We start from the raw sequence: 22,112 nt of genomic DNA on the forward strand, positions 1-22,112 counted from the left end.
ACATTTTTTGTATTCATATTATCTACTAGAACCCCTGTTCGGACATATTTCTGTAAGTTACAGGTCTACAATTTAAAAAAAAATTTCATGAAAAACAGTGGATCACTTTTGGTACAGAAATCTAGACCTCAGTGTAACGCTTAGGTGGTTAAAGAAATTTGTATGCTTTGGGGAATATTTTTGTAGTACCAGATTTCACCACCAGATAGCGACAAAGATTCTGTTTTTCTGTTTCTAATGTAATGTTTGTACTAACCTCACATTACTATATTATATTTGTTCAAGCAAACAGTGAATATTTACTTACAGCTGATATTTTATCCATCACTAGGATGAGTTATTCAAAAGCTTCGGCGAGCTTTTCCAAGCTGCTTGCTCCAAACCTGCTCCACTTGGCATCTGTGACTACCCATCGTCTCGTGCAATCTACGCCATTGACTTGATGTTAAAGTGGGAAACTGACCAAAAAGGTACAGATGTTTTTTTTACTTTACAGTAAAATGCCCAATTATAGCATTCAAAGGAAAAATTAGTAACAACATAGCAACAGAACATAATGAATTGGACACAAAATAGCGATAATAAAGAAAATGACAGTAGAGAATCATTGGGATCAAGATGAAAAACAATGCACCCAGTATAGTACAACATAGTATAGTACAGTTACATAATGTATTCAAACAACAAAAAGAAATCAGTTTTATTGTAGAGAATGTGGTTCTTCAATATTCATAAATCTACCAAACTATGTATCGTAATGGACTCCCATTGGCTCAAGTTAGCCATGGAACGATATGATAGTAACAAAGGATTGAGGGATTGTTGCCCAAAAGGCAATAGGCGTACCAGACAGTCATTTCAAAAGTTGAAAGAAAATACCATACTTTTTCAAGAAATAATTTGAGTGAGGGCCGGTTTGATAGTATCCAATTATGTAAAATTGTCTTTTAGCAACCATTGAAATTATTAAGAGAAGTTTGCTGCAACCTTTAGTGATTCTAGTGCCTTCAAGGTGTACTTCCCCAAATATTGCCTTTTCAGGAGTTAATGGTAGATAGTTCACCAAATTTCGAAGTAAATACATCACCACCATCCTCCAAGTACCTAATTTTGGGGCAATTCCACAACATATGGTATAGATCTGCCTCTGGGTTTCCACATTTCAAACATTGCAAAAAAGAGCTTAGTCCCATCTGATGGCAACGTAGTGGTGAAATATAAGCAGTGGAAAAGTTTCATGATCATCTCCCTGTACATAGTGGAGACACAGGAGAAAAGATGGTGAAATAAGGAAAAAGCCTACTGCGGTTTCCAATTCTTACCTATTTTTTTTTTCTTATAAAGATCCATAGTTTGAAAAGCAACCACAGCCAAACTTTTTACTTGCTCCAGGTTAAGCCTGACCTGTCAATGCATGGCATCATGGCAGGATGGCTCCCTACACTCACATGGAATGGCATGGTCTTTAATAGGAAAAAAGGAAACAGCAGGGGCATCTGCAAAGCAAGATAGGGGAAGCAGGCATTTAGGAAAACTTGAAATTTTGGAAATATTAACTTGGACACTTTTGTTATTTCAGCAGTGTTATTTGAGTTAACATGGCTAGGAAAGGTACCCATAGACCTGAAATAAACAGCAGGTTTAGAATACATAATTCTATTTTGGGCTGCAGTTCACAAAAAGGAGATTGAAAAGAGACAGAGAAGAGTCCCTGATCACATCTGTGAGCTTTGAAATGTGAGGCTTTCCCCACGGTCCAAGACTTTTAAAGTTTAATAATAAGTGTGTTCTGTTTTTGCTATAACTTGATGTTCTTTTCTTTTTTCTTAACCTTACTTTCTCACCTCCAGGTAAAAGAGTGATGCAGCCTCAGATTTTGGAAGTAAACTTCAATCCAGATTGCGCTCGAGCCTGCAAATACCACCCCACTTTCTTCAATGATATCTTCAGCACTCTGTTCCTGGACAAACCACAAAACTGTCATGTGACTGCTATCCTTTAACGCTTACTCAGAAGCTGTTTCTAACAGGCTCTCTAGACTTTATACATCCATCAATATCTGTATACAGGCAGTCCTAGCTCTGCTTATAGTCCATGGTATAAATCCCAATACAGTGCTAGAAATAAGCCTGAGGATATATGTAAAAGAATCATCTGTATTACTATAATTACCCAATTCCATAATTCTTTACTAAGCTGTTTTCTGCAAACTCTAAGGGATTTTTGTTCATCTAAATGTTGTCTCTGGTTTTCCATATGTCTTAAAACAGTTATGGGCTGCTGCCTGACATCTATGTTATAATGCTGAGGTGTTGCAGATTGGGTTAGTGGTTTAATTTAAGTGTTCTAAGGAGTAAAAAAAAAGGCCAAGGGTCTGTACACTGCTGCACATGTTCATGTTGGTTTGACAATAATAGTGGCAAAAAAATGGATTTTTTTGGATGAAATAGCATTTTAGGAGTGAAAATAAGAGCATGTCATAGGTAATTTGGCTTTGCAGAGTAAGTGCAAGACTGATTTATGAATTACTCTAACCTCCCTATCTATTTTGCAGTAAGAATAATCAGACCTGGGACCCAGAGGCAACTTGCTGCTCGGATTTAGCATGCATCAAAATAACAAGTAAACAGTACAGCGCCATGTAAACTCCTAGGCTATATTCTATACCCTTCTCTTTGTTTTGGAGTCTAATGCAATTACAAAATTATTATAATTCTCTCAAATATCAATCTAAAATGATTAAGAAGAGACCCACATGTATTTTGTATTTCATTAATACAGGGGTGTGAAACTCTGGTCCGCGGGTAAAATCTGGTCCGGCACATCCTTTTTTTTTTTTACCCCAAAAAGAATTCTTAATATGAATTGAATTGAGATTATTTGTTTTTTCAAAAACAATTTCAAGTTTGGCCCGTGACTTGGTCTAAGCTTTTCATTTCGGCCCTCTGTGCATTTGAGTTTGACATTCCTGCTTTAATGGAAAGCAGTTAACTTGGAAGGCATAATTTACAAAAGTCAGAAAATTATATACTGAATGATATTGCATAGTGTATGGCTACTATCACAATGGCTGCTTCCATGTTCTGAGAACCAATTGCCAAACAAGTTCACAAATTTATTGCACCCAATCTCAACCGGTAAATGCGATTAAAATGAGTTCTGATTTGGTAATTTGGCTTTTTCAGCCTAATTCCCTGCTTTCTTTTTCAATGGGTGATTGTGTGCTACAGCAACCGATATGTTTTAGAAAGTGATAACTAAGGTGTAATTGTAGGAATCTGCTTTCTATAGATTAATGTAAGCCCATAGTCAGATCTGCCTTTAGACATGTAAATAACACCTTGTTTGTATTACATGGTGCCACCAATGTGAACTGTTGGTTACCCTTTTGGCAGCATTTAAACTTATTTTATTTCTTTTCAGGCTAAGTTTACATTAATTTGGTTGTTGGGGGGTACAACTAATGCTGGGTGAACCAGCACATTGTTCATTATCTTCCAGTCAAATAAAAAAAGAGCACAAGGAATTAAATGATCTGCAACAATCACCCCTGCTCAAGTTCAGGGATTTTCTTGGTCAGAGCAACCAACCAAGTGCCTGGAGTCAAAATTTAATAAAAGAATAGAGATACTAAGCATTAAAAACTATTCCTTCTCTGGTACTGTGCACTGCAGCCTTGCCTTGCCAGGTTTCATTATAATGCTCCTTCACTATGGGATTGAATGACATTGGGTGTTATCACACTCGCTTTCTGTGAACCCAGAGAGCTAAGGATCCACCTTCTGGGGATTAAGCCAGCCATGGCTTACAGGACCAGGTGCCAGTCTCTACAGGGGATGGAGTGCAGAAATGCACTTTACAAATTTGCCATTTACTGCATCATTTCTGGAACTCTGAAACTGGCATAGGATTAGGAAAAAAAAAACCTTCAAAGAATACAATTTGCATATGCCTCTCCTCCAAATAGAGCTTCCCATTAATCTAAAGAAATGGTGTATGGTGGTATGGTATGGGGAGAGTTATTCATTTTTTAAAATTTGATTGGTTGCAGTGTACCAGGAAGCTGATGATTAATTCCATTCCCCGTGCCCCATGGTGTTCTTTCTTAGAAGGATGGAATAATATTAGTTACAATGCTCATAAATGTGCTCTAAAAAAAAAAAAAAAAAAGACAAACTGATAATACCCAGAGCAACCTCTTAGAATCCACTTTGTTCTGTACTACCCAAACTTATCTATTATGATATCAAAAATGCTGCAATTGCAACAATTTGGCTTTCATCTTTTGTTATCTGGCCGGAGAACACAAGCAATCTCTACAACTTGGAGAATGTTACAAAAGATAAGAGATAACAAAGCCTGGTGCTGATCATTTCAATTTAGTGGAGTTGTTTAAAACTTGTTTTGGCAGAAATAAAGTCTTTGAATTTGTGCATATTCTTAGCATAAATACAAAAATAAATCTTATTGGCATTATTAAAGTGTACCCCATTTATGTGTATAGAGTGCAGGGACACCTAGTCAGGAGAGTAGCATCTTGGCTTTTAAAGGGTGGCATACCAATTTTTGTATCTGGCTGCTCTGATCCCAACAATTGCACTTCCCAGCAAGGAATGGATGGTGAATCCAACAGATGGTAGCCAAGAAATTACCTTTATTCACCTAGTTCTGAAATAGAAATAGCAAATGCAGGTAATGCTAGAGTGTTGTATACCAGTATTTTTGCTGGCCTATGGCAACCCAACAGATTCAGCTATAGTGTCCAGGAAAGTAAAGATCTGGTTACATAGGGGTAACAAAAACAGCACTTTAGACTCTTGGACATCTGTTTGTTAAAGCAAATCGATCAACTGGCACAGAAATAATGAACTAACCTAATATTATGCCCTCTGTGTGTTTTGTGTGATCCCTTTCCTTTTTGACCTTTCACCGTGTGTACATCCATATGCCATTGTTTAAGAAGACAACTGTGTTCATTCAGAAGTATGTTAAAACCTATTGGGGAAAGGGATTGCACACAACATAAACCTTTGAAAACAAGACAGCCGTTGCAGCTTCTATTTTTAAACATGTCATTCTTTTAGGTATATAACACCCGCAACTAGATTTCAGATGAAGTTTGGAAGACTGCATGAGATTAAAAAGGGTTTAAAAAGTAGGGGGGGGGGGGGTGAATTGTTTTTATAACAATGCTTTTATAAACCAAAATCTATTTAGGATGTATGAACCCCAAATTATCAGCAGGTGGCAGCAGTGAACATGTTGCATAACTCAAAAAGTTTGCATAACCACACTTGGATGTTATTTAACAGTGTGATAAAAGTCAAATCAGGCTGCAGACAATCTACTGCAGCAGCAAACATCCTTGAATTTGCTTTACAGAGCATGTATTTATTATTATTAATATTAATAATAATGATCTGGTGAGCCCTAATGCAAAATATTAAATAATGATGCAGAATTCTAACTAGAATGAATCAGCAACGTCTTAACAATACACAAGAACCCACAGGCGGGTGCTTTGTCTCCCATTTGTTAGTAAGAAGGGAGACAAAGCACGCACCTGTGGTACTGAAATAAATGAATCAGTGTAAAGTGTTCAGTTATGTTGCTCTCAGCTCCACCCATGTCATAGATTATATATATGGGAGTGACTGGTAGTTATAAAACTGATTCCCAGCACCCCACACAAACACAGGTCCTTCTGAATATATTAATTCTAAGCTAAGGCTGTAAAGTATTAAATATCCCAATACAATATGGTACTTGTAGTATCAATGAAGAATTTTTGGACAATATGTAGATCATTATGTACAAAATTAAAGTTCTCAGCACAACTATGTAACAATCAAATGCAAGTGCTTTCCTAAAGGGATTTTACACTTCCAGCAAGGTGTGAATCACTACCACTTCATTGTAACAACTATAATGTAGATGCTGAAGCTTTTCCATCATTTTTCTAAACCAAACTATTACATAATTTCTGCAGCCCTAGGTATTTTAATGATTAAAAGGATTGTGTGATTTTTTTTTTTAAATGGGAACCTCATTTTGAACATTTGCACAAATATTTAGTATACAAAAAGATCAGACTAGAGAGCCAAGGATAAAATTAAGGATTATAAAGGTCTGAATTATTTTTCTGCTTGCTTTTATGAGCATATGATACATAGTAAAACACAAATGCCATCACAACCAAAGAAGGCAAGAGACAGCAGACTACAGGGAAGTCTCACCAAATCATCAATAATAATTAATTGATGATTAATAATTGATCTTTGATTACAGAATTGTTGGAAGGCTAGCGATACGGAATGGACTTAAATCTTGTTAATGTCTTAAAGTGATACATAAAACTGCCGAATGAATATCAATGAAAGTTTTCCCTCTTGTACTTGCCTGTACTTATGAGGAGATTAGGCAGCTAAAATATACTACAGCATATTGTTTTAGAAAGGTAAGATTCGTGTCACTGAAATTATTTTTACAGTTCATTTATAGACAGATAACTGCTTTCATTTTATGAAAAGGGATCAGATGGTAGAGAGACTGCATTCAAGTTACTTCTTACAGGAAGGACATTTATTACTTAGCATATAGAATCCTAATGAGTAAGATTATATAGATTGTACTTGGGAAGAAGATAATATAGCATGTCATGTATAGTTTTTTTAGTCTGCCAAATAAACTTTGGCTGGACTGCACCAACGCATGTCTGTGCATTACATCAACCCTAGCTGGCATTCCCTGCAAATGCAAGCTCAATCTAAGAACGTCCCCAAATAATTAGAGTCATGCATTTATCATTCAGGAACAAGCTGGGGATGAGGTATCATTTTACCTCTGACAGTCAGCTCACACACAGTTCAGATTCAACACTTTCACATATATATACAGAAACAGAAACAAATTGGTTTATTTTTTTTACAAAGATAAGGCATTATTATTTTCTGCTTTAAAAATACAAATTGCTTTTCTAGTGTTGTGCTGGTTTGTGACATTCATTACAATGTAAAAAGTGATAAAACATTAAAAAAAAAAAACAATTCTTCATTTCCTGGCTGGTGTAACTCATTCTTACAGGATCCTTCTATTCTGACTTGTCCTTGTTGTCTCTCCATATAACATAATTCAGGGAAGAGGCCAGGGACAGCCAGGCTATATACGGAAGCATCAGGTAGGCCGCTGTCTTGCTAATTGGGTACCAGGAGATGGTTGTGAGGACCACTGTGCCAGTAAGAAGTGATAATTCCACAAAGCCCTGCAAGGAGAAGGAAACAGGTTATTCGTTATTCAAAAAAAGCCAACTTCTGACCGTTATTCAGTTAGACAAGCTTTGTCTGCAAACATACTGCACACAAGGCTAATGTCACCAAGAGACATATAACAAAATTCACTTTTATCATGTCTGCCACTGTGCCATATTTTCCATTACTGGTCATTGAAAAAGAACAGATTTAATTATAATGTGGCAGGTAAATACATGGCACAATCCTTTGTGTCGGCTGTTTTGTCCATATGCTACATATTGCTACAGAATTTACTATTTAACACAATTTTTGTTAACTCCGTCCTCCATTTAGGAAATGTCACATCACATCCTAATTAGGCATCAGGTCAGCATCTTATTCTGCCACAAACTGTTCTATAACACTACCAACAAATTCACAAAAGTTAAGAAATTTTGCAAATGAATTGGCACAAAATCTTTAGTGGCACACTACTGGCAAATGTTTAGCCCCAAACCGGAAGACATTTCTATTATGCACTGTAGATTTCTGCCTGTAAACAGTCAGCTGTAATTGACCTAAAGTTCTACCTACCCAACCAATTTTGTGAGCACCAAAGAAGATGGGTGTCCAGGCCCAGTTAAGTGCCAGCTGTCCAGCATAGAGTCCTAATGGAACCAGAGCATCCTCGGTGAAACCACCCAGCTCCTTATAGATCAAATATGAACCGTACCTATAAATGAAAAACAAGTCAAACACATAAGTTTGTTTTAGTACTATAGCCTTATGTAAATCAAATAAAAAAACAATCACCACCTAACCTAAATGTCTCATTAGTAAATTTAAACATACATACACACATATATACATGTACATATATACACTGTACATATATATTATACACACACATCGAGTGCAGAAATTTTTTTAAACTGCATAGGAAGAAATTGTAGGTGGGTGGTAGGTCCTGAATTGTGAACTAACTCATCAGTAACCATCCAAAAACAGCCAGGTGGTTGCTGAAAAGTGCCAGGTGGTGCGCCCAGCTAAAAGGGGCTGGGGAGAACACGGCATAAATATACATACACCATATTTATTCAAATATTTATTACGGTCTGTAACCTCCACCAGAGATGTGACCAGAATAACATGAGAGAGAGTTGTCACTCCAAATAATGAGGTGCCTCAAAAAATAATTTTTACTTAATTTTAACCTAACTTTACTTATTGGGTTGAGGTCTCTACAGATTTTCCAACACAGGTTTAAATGAATCCAATAAACCTTATTGAAGGCATTACACAAGAAGATATTGGAAGGAATTGCTCAGACAGGATAAAGCAATGTATTAGTTATTTTGCATACCCCATGGAAGTATATAATGTAGTCCAGACAGGTGCAAACATCCAGTTAGGTGGGCGCCAGGATGGCTTCACCAACGTTGTGTACCATGTTTTAACTTCCTTCCGTGTGATTAATCCTCCTAGTATGCCACCCACATGGGGTAAGAGAGTGAGGCCAACGGCGGGAATCCAGGAAGAAGGCATTGTGATTGCTAGGGAAGGAACATGAGTGTTAGTTATATGCATGTCAAGAATCAAAGTTTCATCATTAAAAAATACAACAAAAAAAGAATTCTTTGTACCATTGTGCTCTGCAAGAATGAAGGGAAATCTCAGTGTAGAATCTGACATTTTCACAAGTGTCAGATTCCGGGTGCTCTAATAAAATCAATCTACCAGACCCCACATCACCACTGTATATTTTACTGACCTAGGGACTAGCAGGAGGAATCACAGAATTCATAGGGCAAAAAGTCATATCCCTTATTGGCCAAAACCACAAAGTCCTAGGCCGTGAATCCATGTTCTAAGCGACTCTGCCATTTATTATTGAGGCTGCCATTACCAACCATCTTGAAATGCTGGTTGTCTGGCTCAATAATTTTGAATTTTGCTGACCTTTCTTGTTTCTATATTTTCCAGGTCAGTGAAAGCATAAAACTCAGACATCAGTATGACAAGCAGGGAATGGAAAGCAAGCAATGGCTTTGGCTGTCCCCACAACTTTTTAATGGAAAAGTTACTTTAAACAACTCCGAAATTGTTTCTAAATGGATTTAAATGGAAATAAGTCCCCAAATGGATTTTCAATTTTCTCATGACCATGACACTTTATGATGAGAATACTATACCTATAGAAATACTATTAGGTGGAGTTACTACACCTACAGAATACGGGGTGGAGGCAATGTACATGTGACTCTCCAAGTCACAATAAAGTTGGGTGTAATCACACATTCACTCCTGGCTGAATTTATCTTGTTTGAACAGACCTATGTTGGGCGTTTACTCGTTTCTGCTGTCACTCATTTCTGTCTCAGAATTCCAAACCCTTTATCTCTGTACCACAGATTTATCTGCTGACAGGGCGGGGGGACATTTTAATGATATGCTCACAAGTCTCTCAGTACAATTTGAAAAGTAATGATCATCTTTTAGTAGCAAGGGTTTTTGTTTTGTCAGACTTCGTTACATTTTGTTGTCTGTGTCTTGATTTAGGAGGTGTTACCCTAAATTTCAGCTTTAACTTCCCTAGTGGTATGAATACGGACTATTTTTAATACATTTATTACTTGAATTTAATACTTAGTATTTCAAATTTCCCGCAGCCACATACTCGCGAGCAGATTCCCGGCCTGAGGACGCTGCTGGAACGTGGGAACCAGGTTGGTCTTTTTAAATCCCTGGCAATTCCACCCCGAGTGTGGCTCGGGGTTACCGCTTTTGGAATGAAAAATCCACCCCGAGCCACACTCTGGAATACCGCCAGGGAAGTTAAAGAAACCTTCCCAAAATTACAATAATTCCTATCTTATACAGTTGTTATTGGAAAAGGTGTCCCCACTAGAAGATTCACCCTCATCTCTGATGGTGACAATAGTCACCAGAACAAACAGAGGGCTGAATCTCTCCCCCAACCCTTTCCTGCCATATCCAACACTAAAAAGTTTTGTCATACAATAAAATGTTTTCTGTGCCCTGTTTATGTAATACTATATGACATTTTTATTTTAATAATAATAATAATAATAAACAGGATTTATATAGCACCAACATATTACACAGCGCTGTACATTAAATTTTATAAAATGTATTTTTAAAACATCCAGTTGGGATGGGGGGGGGGGGGTCTATTAATTCTTGCTCTGTTCAATTAGGAAGAAGAGGATTTCCCCCATATTTCCTGTTCTTCACTCTACTAAACTAAAAAAAAAAAAAGCCAGGCTTTGGCTTTTAAAAGAAATCAATGAGTAAGAAAATGACAAAAAGCAACCTGTAAAGGAAGAAGGTTAGGAGTCAGAAAAATGTTAATATTACCTGTCCTGCCTTACAATCTTAAATCAGCACTTATGGGGGTGCTGAGTCCATCAAACTTAGATTCTATTTCCATCTTTTTTTGATCATTTTTCATGAAATGAAAGCGGATTCCTTTAGCAACAATGCATTCACCTTTTCTCCAGTTAGCTTGTGTAACACAAGGAGTGGATTGCATGTGTAACACAATAAGTAACGGGCAGGGAGGTTACACAATGCACTTCTGATAGCTAGTCCATGAACACATTTCTAGCATCAAGATGTTTTTATGTAAATGGCACCATCATATGCTGTCATGTTGACTTACCGATTCATTGTCATGATTTTTACATCTGCAGAGGGATTTACAGTCCAAATTGTCATTCTTATTGTGGACAAGCTTAGAGGGAATACGGTCTCTCCTCTTTGGCTTATGTTATTCAATCACATATAGGAAGCTAACAGCGTGTCACTGGCACCTGCTGTGAATGAACTATAAACTATCTCATAACATCACCACAATCAGCCTGCAATCAGAGGATACATCTGCTCCTGACTGCTGCAAGTAACCCTGTGCACCAAATTTACTATTTAGTGTGCTCAAAAAATGGACATGAGGTCTTTAGATACAAAAGGCTTATTTTCACAGTAACAAATGTACATTGCATTATGGCAGATTATTTATTTTAATGCACTAGAATGCAGCCAAAAACACAAGCCATTTTTCTAGCCCAGCGCACTATGGCATTTCCAATGAATGGCACCTTGTAAATGTATAGATCTAAATGTCTAATTAACTATTTTATAATTCCTATCTTAAAGTGTTTGTAAAGCAAAAATCTTTTTTTAGTTTTGTAAACAGACAAGAGGAATCATTTTTCCAATTTGCAGTCTATATCCTTATTATAGAGCTTTGTTCCTTTTGATTTGTCCTGGTGACAACATTTGTACATGTAACAAGATATATATATATATATATATATATTTTGTAAACAGACAAGAGGAATCATTTTTCCAATTTGCAGTCTATATCCTTATTATAGAGCTTTGTTCCTTTTGATTTGTCCTGGTGACAACATATATATATATATATATATATATATATATATATATATATATATATATATATATATATATATATAAGCACACACACACTTTGCACATGATTCTTCAGAATAAACAATATCTTGCAGGCATGATGTGCACAAATAACAAATATTGCCAGTGTAAACTGACTACATAAATGCCAGCTGTATGCAATCACCCACCATGGAACTACAATTCCCAGCATGCCCACCTAGCCTATAAACCATAGAAATGCCGGAATCTAATCCCCAGTAATTTCCCAGTTCATGAGAACAGATCATGGAAAGTATTAGCAGTGTCTCACCTCTGCTGTCCTCTGCTAGCACTGGAAGCTCTCTGGAGATGACAGCACATAGATACAGCTGGGCGTGTGCCGGTCATGTGACCTAGGGGTGGGGCCTGAAACTATTTACATTCTTGCGAATGTAGGAAGCCATCTTAACTCTGGGCAAAAACAAAACTACTGTACTTCCTTATATCAATGTTTTTTTCTGCAGAATTGTATTTTACACGTACATTTTAATACTTGCAGTTATGCACTTAAAATATTATTAGAGTATGTCAAGGAAAAATTGAAAAAACAAAATACATGCACATTTCCTCAGGTTTTACTCTTTTTAAGATCCTGCAAGTGCAACACTATTTTTAATCTGTTACCACATAACAGCAGGCTAAAACAGTCCTGATAAATTGTCTGGAAATATCTAACAAGTTCCTGTAATTTTTGTTAGTATCCTTAACCTATCAATATCTTTTGCGACTCTAGTTAAAAAAACAGGGAATCTGACTGTCCTTCAAACAAATTTATGGTGAAAACCTTCCAGGTCCAGGTGTTTCAATGGCAGCAATTGATTCCCACTAGGGAATGCCAGATTCCCTGGTTAATAAATAGAACCCATAGTGTATGTAAACGAAAATCTGTTGTTTTTTTGTTTTTTGAGGGGGGTTGAAGAGGGTTGGGATTAGGTCCATTGTCAGGTTTGATTGCTATCTGTGTCCCCACGGGAAGATTCACTTTCTCTATACCATTAGTAACAAAATTTCCTTACTCATCAGTGGGAGCCCATTCACATATATGTGCTGCCTGCACATTCACATCATGTGTTTGGACAAAGTATTCATTTAAAGTATCTGCACAGTGGTAAAAAAAAAATCTGACCTGCACCGTTTTCAGAAAAGCACCACAACAAATTGTGAGCATTGTCCTCAAGTACAACACAATGGCCAGCAAATACATGTTGGGGAGCCAAATAGAATGTACATGTTATCATATCATCATCATCATATTCAAATGTTACCGGTATGATTTCTTTATGATATGCATTACAGTTGCAAGAAACAGTTGAGAACTGTTGTAAGTACATTGTATGGAGCAATGCCAACTGAAAAGTTACGAATATGGATAGTTACAGTTGTGCAATTCAGCATCAGTGAACTACTGGAAATATAAGATATATAGTAATTGGCCAGTAGCTCAACAACTCTCTTTAATTATTTTATTAACATATACATTTATTATGAGCTGAATATTGTGTACTGGTTAGTTTCTTGTTTGGGTTGGGCTCAATGTGAAATAGTGAAAATAAAACATTCTTTTAAATTACAGGTTTAGTTGATATCAATCCTCCCTCCCGGTGTCTCCTTCAAAATTATTCTTACCTCACCCATTGCTAGTATTTATCATCCCTTGTATGGTTTCCCTGTGCTTGGGTGTGACTTCTCACATCCCAAAAACAATCAGTTAGGTTAATTGGCTTCCCCTTAAAATTAGCTTTATACTGTGTTAAGGACATTTGATGGTGAGCCCTTTATGGGATAGTTATATTACCATGGCTTTGTAAAGTTCTGCATAATGTATCATTACCATATAATGACAAGTAAATGGATACAAATATTATCTGATTCAATAAAATGAAGTCTAGATTTTATGCATTCTGTTTTCATGCTTTCCACTAAATTCACTGACTGTCAACCACCACTGCTGGGCGAGCTGAGGAGAATCGTTCCTTCTACAATGATCCAGGCCTACAGAAAAGAGAGATAACTGTAAGAAAATGTAGGTTTAGCTTTAAAGGGACTGTCTCATAGACTGTATTTGGGTGGCACAGTGCTTTGGTATCTAGCACTCCTATGTTTGCTTCACTGGGGTCCCAGGTGTGAATTGCACCCAAAACACCATCTGCATAGAGTTTGGATAATTTTCCTGTGTTTGTTTAGGATTCCTCCAGGCACTCTGGTTTCATCCTAAAAATGGACAGATAGGTTGATTGGCTCCTTCACTTCAAAAATTTCCACTTGTCATTAACAGTTTTAATGACATTTGGCTACAGTAGCAACTTAAAAAAAAAACCCCTTTAGGGCAGTAGTCGCCAACCTTTTTGGTTCCGCAGACCACAAAAATCACTGGCTCCTGACCGCGAACAGGGTGTCAATCAAAGGAGGAGAAACCTCCCCCATAGTGACATCACCATGGCATAGCCTGCGATGGGAGAGTGGGCGGGTTATATCGAGGGACACAACCCACCCACTTCCCTGCGCCTGGAACTCGTACAGGAATGTGTTCCATGGCTCTGGCAGGTGCGTCCCCCCAGCGGGGTCCTTCTCCTGACCCTGCTCGGGGGTGCACCGGCCAGAGCCGCAGACCCCCAAAATTTTCTTGCCGACCACTGGTTGGTGACCGCTGCTTTAGGAATAGCACACTACAAAAATCTGACGTGTACAGTGGTGCCCCCAGTGTTGTTCACCAATCCACCATAGTGAATTGAACAATGCTCGCTCATCCTTCCCCCTCCCTTTTCCATAGAAAAGAATGGTTCTGTGCATATAGCACTCATCTCTTCACCTATCACTAGTAAAGATCACAAAAGATTTTTTTTCCAGTGACAATCCTTAATAAGATGTATGTGTGAGGCTTTAGTGACATTCCAGCCGACTTTGTAAGGCACTGTGTAATATGATAGTGCTATATACCGGTAAATACATAATAATAATACTATGTAATAGCATCAGTAAATGGTATCTCATATAGAGGGTAACTCTAGACTTTAACAAAAACTGGCTCAGTGGTTAGCACTCTTGTCCTTAGAGCACTAGATCTCAGGTTTGAATCTCAGCGAGAACACTATCTGTAAGGAGTTTGTATGTTCTCCTTGTGTTGATGTGGGTATTCTCTGGACACTCCGGTTTCCTCTCACATACCAAAAAATATGCAGATAGGTAATTGTATTTCCCTCCAAATTTGTCTTTTGGTTGTGGTACTGACAATAGGAGAGTGGGCAGGTTATATCGAGGGACACAACCCGCCCACTATGGAGGGGACATTAGATTGTGAACCCCTTTGAGAGACAGCTAGTGACATGGCTATGAATTTTGTAAAGTGCTGTGTAATATGTTGGCGCTTTATAAGTACTAGTTGATAATAAAGAGTGCCCCTTTATGATGGTGATCAGAATTCCATTCTTACAGACAGATTAAAAGCTTATTGGTGCGAATCGTTTGGTGGTGATTGATAGGAGGTCAATTATCCACTAAAGGAAGTTCTAGAAACCTTTGGAGAAACCCTAGGGTTCCACAAAATCCTGACTGATAATAGCTAGTCTAAACAATGTACTTTGAATAGGGTGGGGTTAGCCCCCTGTCAAGTTTCTATTACTGTCTGTGTCCTATTGGTTTGAAGCTTTACCCCTTACTATTGATTATCCTCACCCAGACAGAAACTTATGGGAAATCCAAAATTTTAGTTCTCCCAAAAAAAGAAGTGTACACAGAATACACTTATTTCAAAAGGAACTGTCCAGGACGATAACATTCCTAAATTACATATTTTTCCCTAATCACCTGTCATGTCTCTGGGACAGCAAATGAGAAGAAATTTCCCCAATGGTATACAGACAGCAAACAATAATCCCATCTCTACGCTATCCAAAAATAAACAAATACATTGCTGTATATACACTTTAATAACATTTAATAGATTATATCTGTTTTTTTTAACTTTATATTTTTTATTTTGACCTAAACCTTTGCAGAAAAAAAAAAAAAACAGATGAACACTTAAAATCCACTGAAAATGTATACATGTGTAACCAGCTTCAGGAATCATTCCCTTCACTATGAAAAGCAAGGAAGCTGATTAGACATGACTATAGACATGTACAGCGCTGCGTAGTATGTTGGCGCTATATAAATATTGTGTAGTAGTAGTACCGTAGTAGTAATAATAATAATTATAATAGAGAAATAAGGGCATTTTGTATCTAGGAACCTTTGTGCGATTGTTATGTTTCTGGTAGGGAAGACTTTTCAACCCATCACGTACCATCCACCCGGAAGTAATTTTAATGACATTTGAAGCCGCACGTGATTGAACAAGAGTTGTGTGATCCATGGTCCTTGTTATAGGATACAGCCAGGGATGGGGAGCTCAGCTCTTATTAGGGCTCTGAGGCACAGAGGGATTTTATATAATGGACAGAGGTGGTTGTCAGGGTCAGGGTCAGGAAAGGACAAGGAGGAAATACACACATTGCTTGAAGAGGCTTTTACAGAACGAGAACATGAGGAGAAGGAGGAGAGCACCCAGAAAATCAGGTCACAGGCTGACACCACAGTCCTCCTCTTCCCAGGGCAGGGTTGCCAGGTAGTCGGTATGGCTGGAGGGCTTCTTAAATACCCCAATGTCAGGGAGATGTTCCTGACCGCCCACAAGGTCCTGGGCTATGACCTCCTGGATCTGTGTCTCCGTGGCCCTGCTCATATGCTGAACAAGACTGTCCACTGCCAGCCTGCTGTGTTTATTACTTCTGTGGCTGCCACTGAAAAGGTAAACCAGGAAAACCCGGCTGTAAGTTCACTTCTGCCAACCTGTGGGTTCCCTGCCCATATAGATGCCTTTCTGCAACCTACTATATCACTGTCTTGCAAGAGACCCTGTCACCAACCAAACAAAAAAAGCTTACATGCAGTGTTCTTAAAGCAGTGGTCGCCAATCGGTGGTCCGCAGCTCCGGGCGGTGTGCAAAGAAAGGACCACGCTGGTCCGGGCGGGGGCGGACCATATTCCCCGTACTGATCGCAGGCTCAGGACGGTGAGCGGGTTGTGTCTTTGGACACAGGATCAGACCTGCGATGGTTTCTGGCATTATGACCTCACTATGGGGGAAGTTTCTTCCCCTTTTAGTGACACACGGCTTTCCCACGCATGCTCGGCCCGGAACTGGTAAATGTAGTGGTCTGTGGGTCTGAAAAGGTTGGCGACCACTGCCTTAAAGTGTACCTAAACTCAACATTTTCACTTTATATAAAAGGGTAGACTACCACTATACGTAAAGGGAAAATGTTAAATATTTTTTTAAATGCAACACCCTTTTTTTTTTTTTTTTTTAAAGCACCTATCTCACGCATCCTGGGAGACTCTGGGGGCTCCTTCTGTGCAAGTTCTAATCTCAGGCATGCGCACGAGGGGCATTTTTTTCTAATAAGGGAAAGAGATGCCGATCTCACACATGCGCAGTGAGATCAGCTCTTTTTTTTCTCCCCCTTTACAGTGGCTACATCACCCGATCCCTAGCCTGCACAGTGCTACATAGGGTGACGTGCCAAGAAGAAGACTGAAGATGGCAGCGCCTGGGACATCCCCTGCTCTGGCATGAAGAGGAATTTTGGGACGCCGTGGGTTCAGAATGAAAGGTAAGTGTATTTTTTTTGTTTTCACTTTAGTTCTGCTTTACCATAAATGATGTTTCATTTACTAGCACTGTGCCTTTAAACTTGCTAGAAAATGTGACAGCAGGAAAGGTGATTTCCCCTTTGTTCTGGCACGTCAGAGCCTTCTCCTCCTTTGGAAGTGTCTAATAATTATCTGTGCTGCTCCAGCTCCTGGTCACCTCCATACATATGCTGTTATGTTGCTGGTAGAGGAGGAACAAGGAAAAATAGAATAGAATGTCACTTGAGTCTGCTGGGCTGGCTGACATCCCATCCAAGATAGCAGCTGCCGTCTTGGGGGTTTTCAGATTACTATAAAAGACAGGTTGTTACAGACAACATGACTAAAATATGTTAGATGCACACATATTTATATGGGAAGATTGATGTTGAAATAACAACAGGTGACAGGGTCTCTTTCTGTCTGAGGAGTAAGTGAGTGAGGTTCTAAACCCTTTTTGGTTTACACTTTAAAGAGATAAGTGCGGCCTGTACCCCAGTCCATGCTGTGCTTGCTATAACATTGCCCTTTTACTCCCAATAGGCTCTGGAGAATTGTACTGCAGTGGCTGGATTCAGTGTTGGGGAGTTTGCAGCACTTGTGTGCTCTGGTGCCTTAGACTTTACAGAAGGTAAGGATGCTAAGATGGCGAGTTGACAACTAGGAAATAGACAAAGTCCTTGAAAATGTACATAACATTTTAGAGACAGGTGTTAATCTTCCTCCTCCTAAATTTTGCAATCCTCTGTACAGCGAAGTTTGGACTAGGAAGGGAAAAAGCCATAATAGCAACTCAGATTTACCATTACTCACAATTTGATAACAATAGACATTGTAATTAGGAGAAAGAGCAGAGTGATAGAGATATAAGAACTGCAATAGAACTGATTGGTATATTTTACTGCTTCTTCCTCTGCCAATATTAGCCCTGCTGTGCAGGTACTGTAAAATTCTGATACTGTTCTGATATGTAAAGGTCCAAATCCTAAATGGAGGGACCTTGTCAAAATATGCCCTAGGGAACATAGATCTATAGCTAGAAGACCAGCAGTGGTGATGCAAAATCATGGTGGAAGCGGCGCCTCAAGACTCATAAGTCTGCAGCTTTGCCACTGGAAATAATAATAATAATCAAATTTTGGTGAAATAGACTCAAATATTATTAATCGAGTTGCTGGCTTCCATCGGAAATGTCTCTAATGAACAAACTCCCCAATATAGCAGCCCTGTTTTTGGTGGTAGATAATGTTTTGCTTTTGTCTTAGTATTCTCATTCCATTTTGTTATTCTCCAGTTTTGACACAGCAGTGCCACCTTGTGGTGTCCTAAAAGTTAGCGGATTGGTTACATTTCACAATTAGATGAAATATGAATATTTGTTTTGTGATAAAAGATGTAAAGTGATTGAGCTCAAATGCTTTGTATTCTGCTCATATATATAAATTCACACATGTTTGCATGCATATATTGGTATATTACAAAACAAAATATTCTGCTTACTTTAAATATATAGTACATAGACATTTTTGCATTGTTCCTGTCGTGAAGCACACAGTCCAACTGCTTCAGTTTCAATAACTTGTTTTTCAATAAAACAATTACAATGACATAACGCTGTTTTTGTATTGTATTTCTCACAAAGATTTGACAGGACAGCATCTAATAATCACATGACATTGTTACATGTGGCACAGACATCATAAGACAGTGTTCTCCCCAGCTCTTTTTAGCCCGATGCAGCACCTGGCACATTCCAGTAGCCTCCTGGCTGTTTGTGGGTGGTTACTGATGAGTTGGGGTTTGAACACTGTAAGACATCACATAATAGAACTGTTTTGGTGGTAAAAATTAGGTAGTGAACCCAAGCATAACTTTTGTTTTTGATTTGCGGATCCCTTCCCATTTAAATCATTAGATGCATGAACAAACCCAAATCATGAACCCAAATTTGCTTTAGTTATCCTGAATACATTGGTTAGGTAGGCCCACACGCAACGTACTTGTATGTATGTTGAAAGCAGTATAATACAGTACATACATACTGCATATTGTGTAAATGTGAGATGTTTTGGCAGAATATATGCTAGAAAAATATTTTTCCTCCGGATTATATCACGCTGGGCTTCCCGTGAGCTGGGGGACGTATTCTAGTTTTCGGTGCACACAAAAAGATCTGTTTCTTGAAAGTGATTTTAGCTACTTTGCTCCCTCTTACAGTTGCTGTGTGATTGAGCTATCATGGTGAATTTAGTTTATAATGCAGCAGTACCTCTTAATTGTGAGAACTATCCACAGGCTACATGAGAACCTGTAATTTGACAAAAGGAAGCTAGCTTTGGATGTATTAGTTTGAATATTAATACCATTTGAGCACAGAAAAGACTAATGTGAGGGCTTGGTTACATGTATGTGTATAATTTATAATTCCCAATGTGATGTCTGTGTATGATAGCTCTGTATGCAGTTAAAGTAAGGGCAGAAGCCATGCAGAAGGCGTCTGAAGCTGTACCAAGCGGAATGCTGTCTGTGATTGGGAACTCAAAGACAAAATACGGCACTGTCTGTGCTGAGGCCCGAGAGCACTGTCTTACTCTGGGCATCAAGGACCCAGTGTGTGAGGTGGCCAATTATTTGTTTCCAAATGGCAGAGTCATTGCAGGACACATGGAGGTGAGTGTAAATGTTTTAATACACCATATTGATTTAAAGTGTTTAATCTCTCACAGTTAACTTCTCCTATTTGCTCCAATTTTGTCTGTTTAAAATACTATTAAAATGTTTGATAAATGCAATAGGAGAAAATATTCTGTAGTCCTAAACCGGTTCCTGTCTGGGTGCCAACACTGCTGTTAAAAAGATACAGCTCATTGAGCATTTGTTTTTTATTCCTAGGACAGGAATTGTCACTAAGGTGAGCATAAATGAAAAGAAGGTGGCAAAAGAAGAGGTGCTGTTTATATATTTTATCCTTTTTTTGTTAGATTTTAGACCCTTGTTTATTACAGAGAAATTTATATTAGGCTAATGGCCATACTCTTGACAGTTTGTTGGACCTGAAAGCAGCCAGAGCAGAGTCATTTTGCACAGCTAAAAATGTCTGACATAGAAAAAGACCTGGAAATAAAATGTGGATGAGTCTAGGGTATACAAAGCATTACTTTTAATATGTGGATCATATTATTCAGAATACATGGTGCTGTAACAATATTTCTTGTGTGTTCCAGGCTATTCAGTTCCTTCAAAACAATTCCCGCAAACTTAACTTTTTACGGACTACGCTACTGCCAGTGAGTGGAGCCTTCCACACCCGCCTAATGGAGCCTGCTGTGGAGCCTCTAGAAGAAGTACTGAAGGGTTTAACATTCAACAAGCCTCTAGTAAAGGTCTACAGTAATGTTGATGCAATGAAGTACAAGCAAGCACAGGGGATCGCACATCTCCTCGCCAAACAGCTGGTGTCTCCTGTGAAATGGGAGCAGATCATGCACACCATCTATGAAAGGAGGAAAGGAAATAACTTTCCAGAGACCTATGAGCTGGGACCCGGACAGCAAATGGGATCCATACTGAAAGCTTGTAATCTAAAAGCTTGGAGGTCATATAGCTATGTGGATGTTTTTGAGAAGTCAGAGATAGACTAACTATGCGACTTACTTTGTTATTTAACTACATTCCCATCAAAAATTCAAGTTGGTTTGTGGAGTGTTGAGAATCCAGAATCCCCATGACAGCCAAACGGCTAGTATTTTCAGGACAACCCCCATATTTTTGGATGACGTGTACATTAAACAGAATCTGTTAAAACAAAGTAAACATTTCTTCATTTCCAGAGGTCCCATCAGAGTTTACTACATTATGAAATGAAAGCCCCTAGGAAATCATATGCACCCCCCAGCCCATCATGACCAAAGCCCAGGGGTCATTCTGACATTCAAGGTTTGGCTATTAGAGGTGTTGAAGCTTCCCTTCTCCGGCACATTCCTACTGACCAGTGCTGGACGCACAGGAATGTACAGCAAACTCCAACCCAGCACTGTCAGAGTGGCCCAGGATATGTTTGACAGAATAGAAGCTGTTACATATATGTGGTGCCTGTACTTTATACCTGCAGCAGCTTTATGTATTAGAAATCTAATAACTTACTGGATTTCTTGAAATAAGACCTGTTTACTTTAATGGTTTCCTGTAAGGGCCATTATCATCACTAATCTCTGATCTTTCTCCATCCGGATCTGAAGTTGTGTCACACTTTTGGTGTGTGTTTTGTAAACATGATTTGGTTTCACTTCTGGAAACAGAATAATAAGGAAGTACATTTTCCTGTGTCCAGCTGAAGTGATAGTACAGTGTATCATGAACAAAATAAACGTCAATTGACTCTATCCTGTACTAAGTGACTATAAAATGGCCAAATGTCAGCATTGATTTTACTTTTCATGTTGGTAGATAAGCAGGTCCAGGACCCCCTGGAATATTAAAACTAAATTCTGATTGGACTGGTGAGAGAATGATGTTCTGAGGTGCTGAATGCCAGGAACTGTATAGAGTAACACAAGAATGAAAAATGCTTTACAGTAAAAACTATATTTGTAGCCAAAACTATTTAAAAGGCTCAGAAGTGGAAGGATTTGAATTTCTGTCAGATGTTGTTGCTTTGTGCCCATTAGTAGAATCTCCCCTTGTTTGCTGTATAAGTGACCTCACTTTTACAAGGACAGGAAGTAAGGGGTTCTCTCT

At 38.4% G+C, this 22,112-nt stretch overlaps 3 protein-coding genes across 3 annotated transcripts in view; 2 read left to right on the forward strand and 1 right to left on the reverse strand.

Annotated features, from left to right (window-relative positions):
• The window catches only part of TTLL12 (tubulin tyrosine ligase like 12), an 18,392-nt gene extending 14,216 nt beyond the window's left edge, over nt 1-4,176 (forward strand). Inside the window, exons 13-14 of the mRNA XM_072400306.1 lie at nt 332-470; nt 1,851-4,176. Coding sequence (XP_072256407.1) covers nt 332-470; nt 1,851-2,002 — 291 coding nt within the window. The 3' untranslated portion in view covers nt 2,003-4,176. The remainder of the gene's footprint in view (nt 1-331; nt 471-1,850) is intronic.
• A 2,716-nt stretch (nt 4,177-6,892) lies between these two features.
• TSPO (translocator protein) lies at nt 6,893-12,064 on the reverse strand. The gene is made up of 4 exons (XM_072400307.1): nt 11,974-12,064; nt 8,593-8,782; nt 7,824-7,962; nt 6,893-7,261 (listed from the first exon to the last, which is right to left on the reverse strand). Exons 2-4 carry the CDS (start codon nt 8,772-8,774, stop codon nt 7,091-7,093), a joined length of 492 nt encoding a protein of 163 aa, XP_072256408.1. The 5' UTR covers nt 8,775-8,782; nt 11,974-12,064; the 3' UTR covers nt 6,893-7,090.
• A 3,951-nt stretch (nt 12,065-16,015) lies between these two features.
• On the forward strand, nt 16,016-21,872 carry MCAT (malonyl-CoA-acyl carrier protein transacylase). Its single transcript, XM_072400308.1, has 4 exons — nt 16,016-16,512; nt 17,919-18,006; nt 19,828-20,045; nt 20,600-21,872. The coding sequence occupies exons 1-4, from the start codon at nt 16,084-16,086 to the stop codon at nt 21,014-21,016; spliced, it is 1,152 nt and encodes a 383-aa protein (XP_072256409.1). The 5' UTR covers nt 16,016-16,083; the 3' UTR covers nt 21,017-21,872.
• The last annotated feature ends 240 nt before the right edge of the window (nt 21,873-22,112 follow it).

The sequence above is a fragment of the Pyxicephalus adspersus genome, chromosome 2 (genome assembly GCF_032062135.1).
Source record: "Pyxicephalus adspersus chromosome 2, UCB_Pads_2.0, whole genome shotgun sequence".
NCBI lineage: Eukaryota > Metazoa > Chordata > Amphibia > Anura > Pyxicephalidae > Pyxicephalus > Pyxicephalus adspersus.

Coding starts and splice junctions, on each gene's coding strand:
- TSPO (XM_072400307.1), bottom strand. CDS start 8,774: ATGCCTTCTTCCTGGATTCCCGCCGTTGGCCTCACTCTCTTACCCCAT. Junction 7,963..8,592: donor ACATTATATACTTCCATGGG/GTATGCAAAATA, acceptor TTTCATTTATAG/GTACGGTTCATATTTGATCT. Junction 7,262..7,823: donor GTGCTCACAAAATTGGTTGG/GTAGGTAGAACT, acceptor TTCTCCTTGCAG/GGCTTTGTGGAATTATCACT.
- MCAT (XM_072400308.1), top strand. CDS start 16,084: ATGGGGAGCTCAGCTCTTATTAGGGCTCTGAGGCACAGAGGGATTTTA. Junction 16,513..17,918: donor TAAACCAGGAAAACCCGGCT/GTAAGTTCACTT, acceptor TACTCCCAATAG/GCTCTGGAGAATTGTACTGC. Junction 18,007..19,827: donor TGCCTTAGACTTTACAGAAG/GTAAGGATGCTA, acceptor TGTGTATGATAG/CTCTGTATGCAGTTAAAGTA.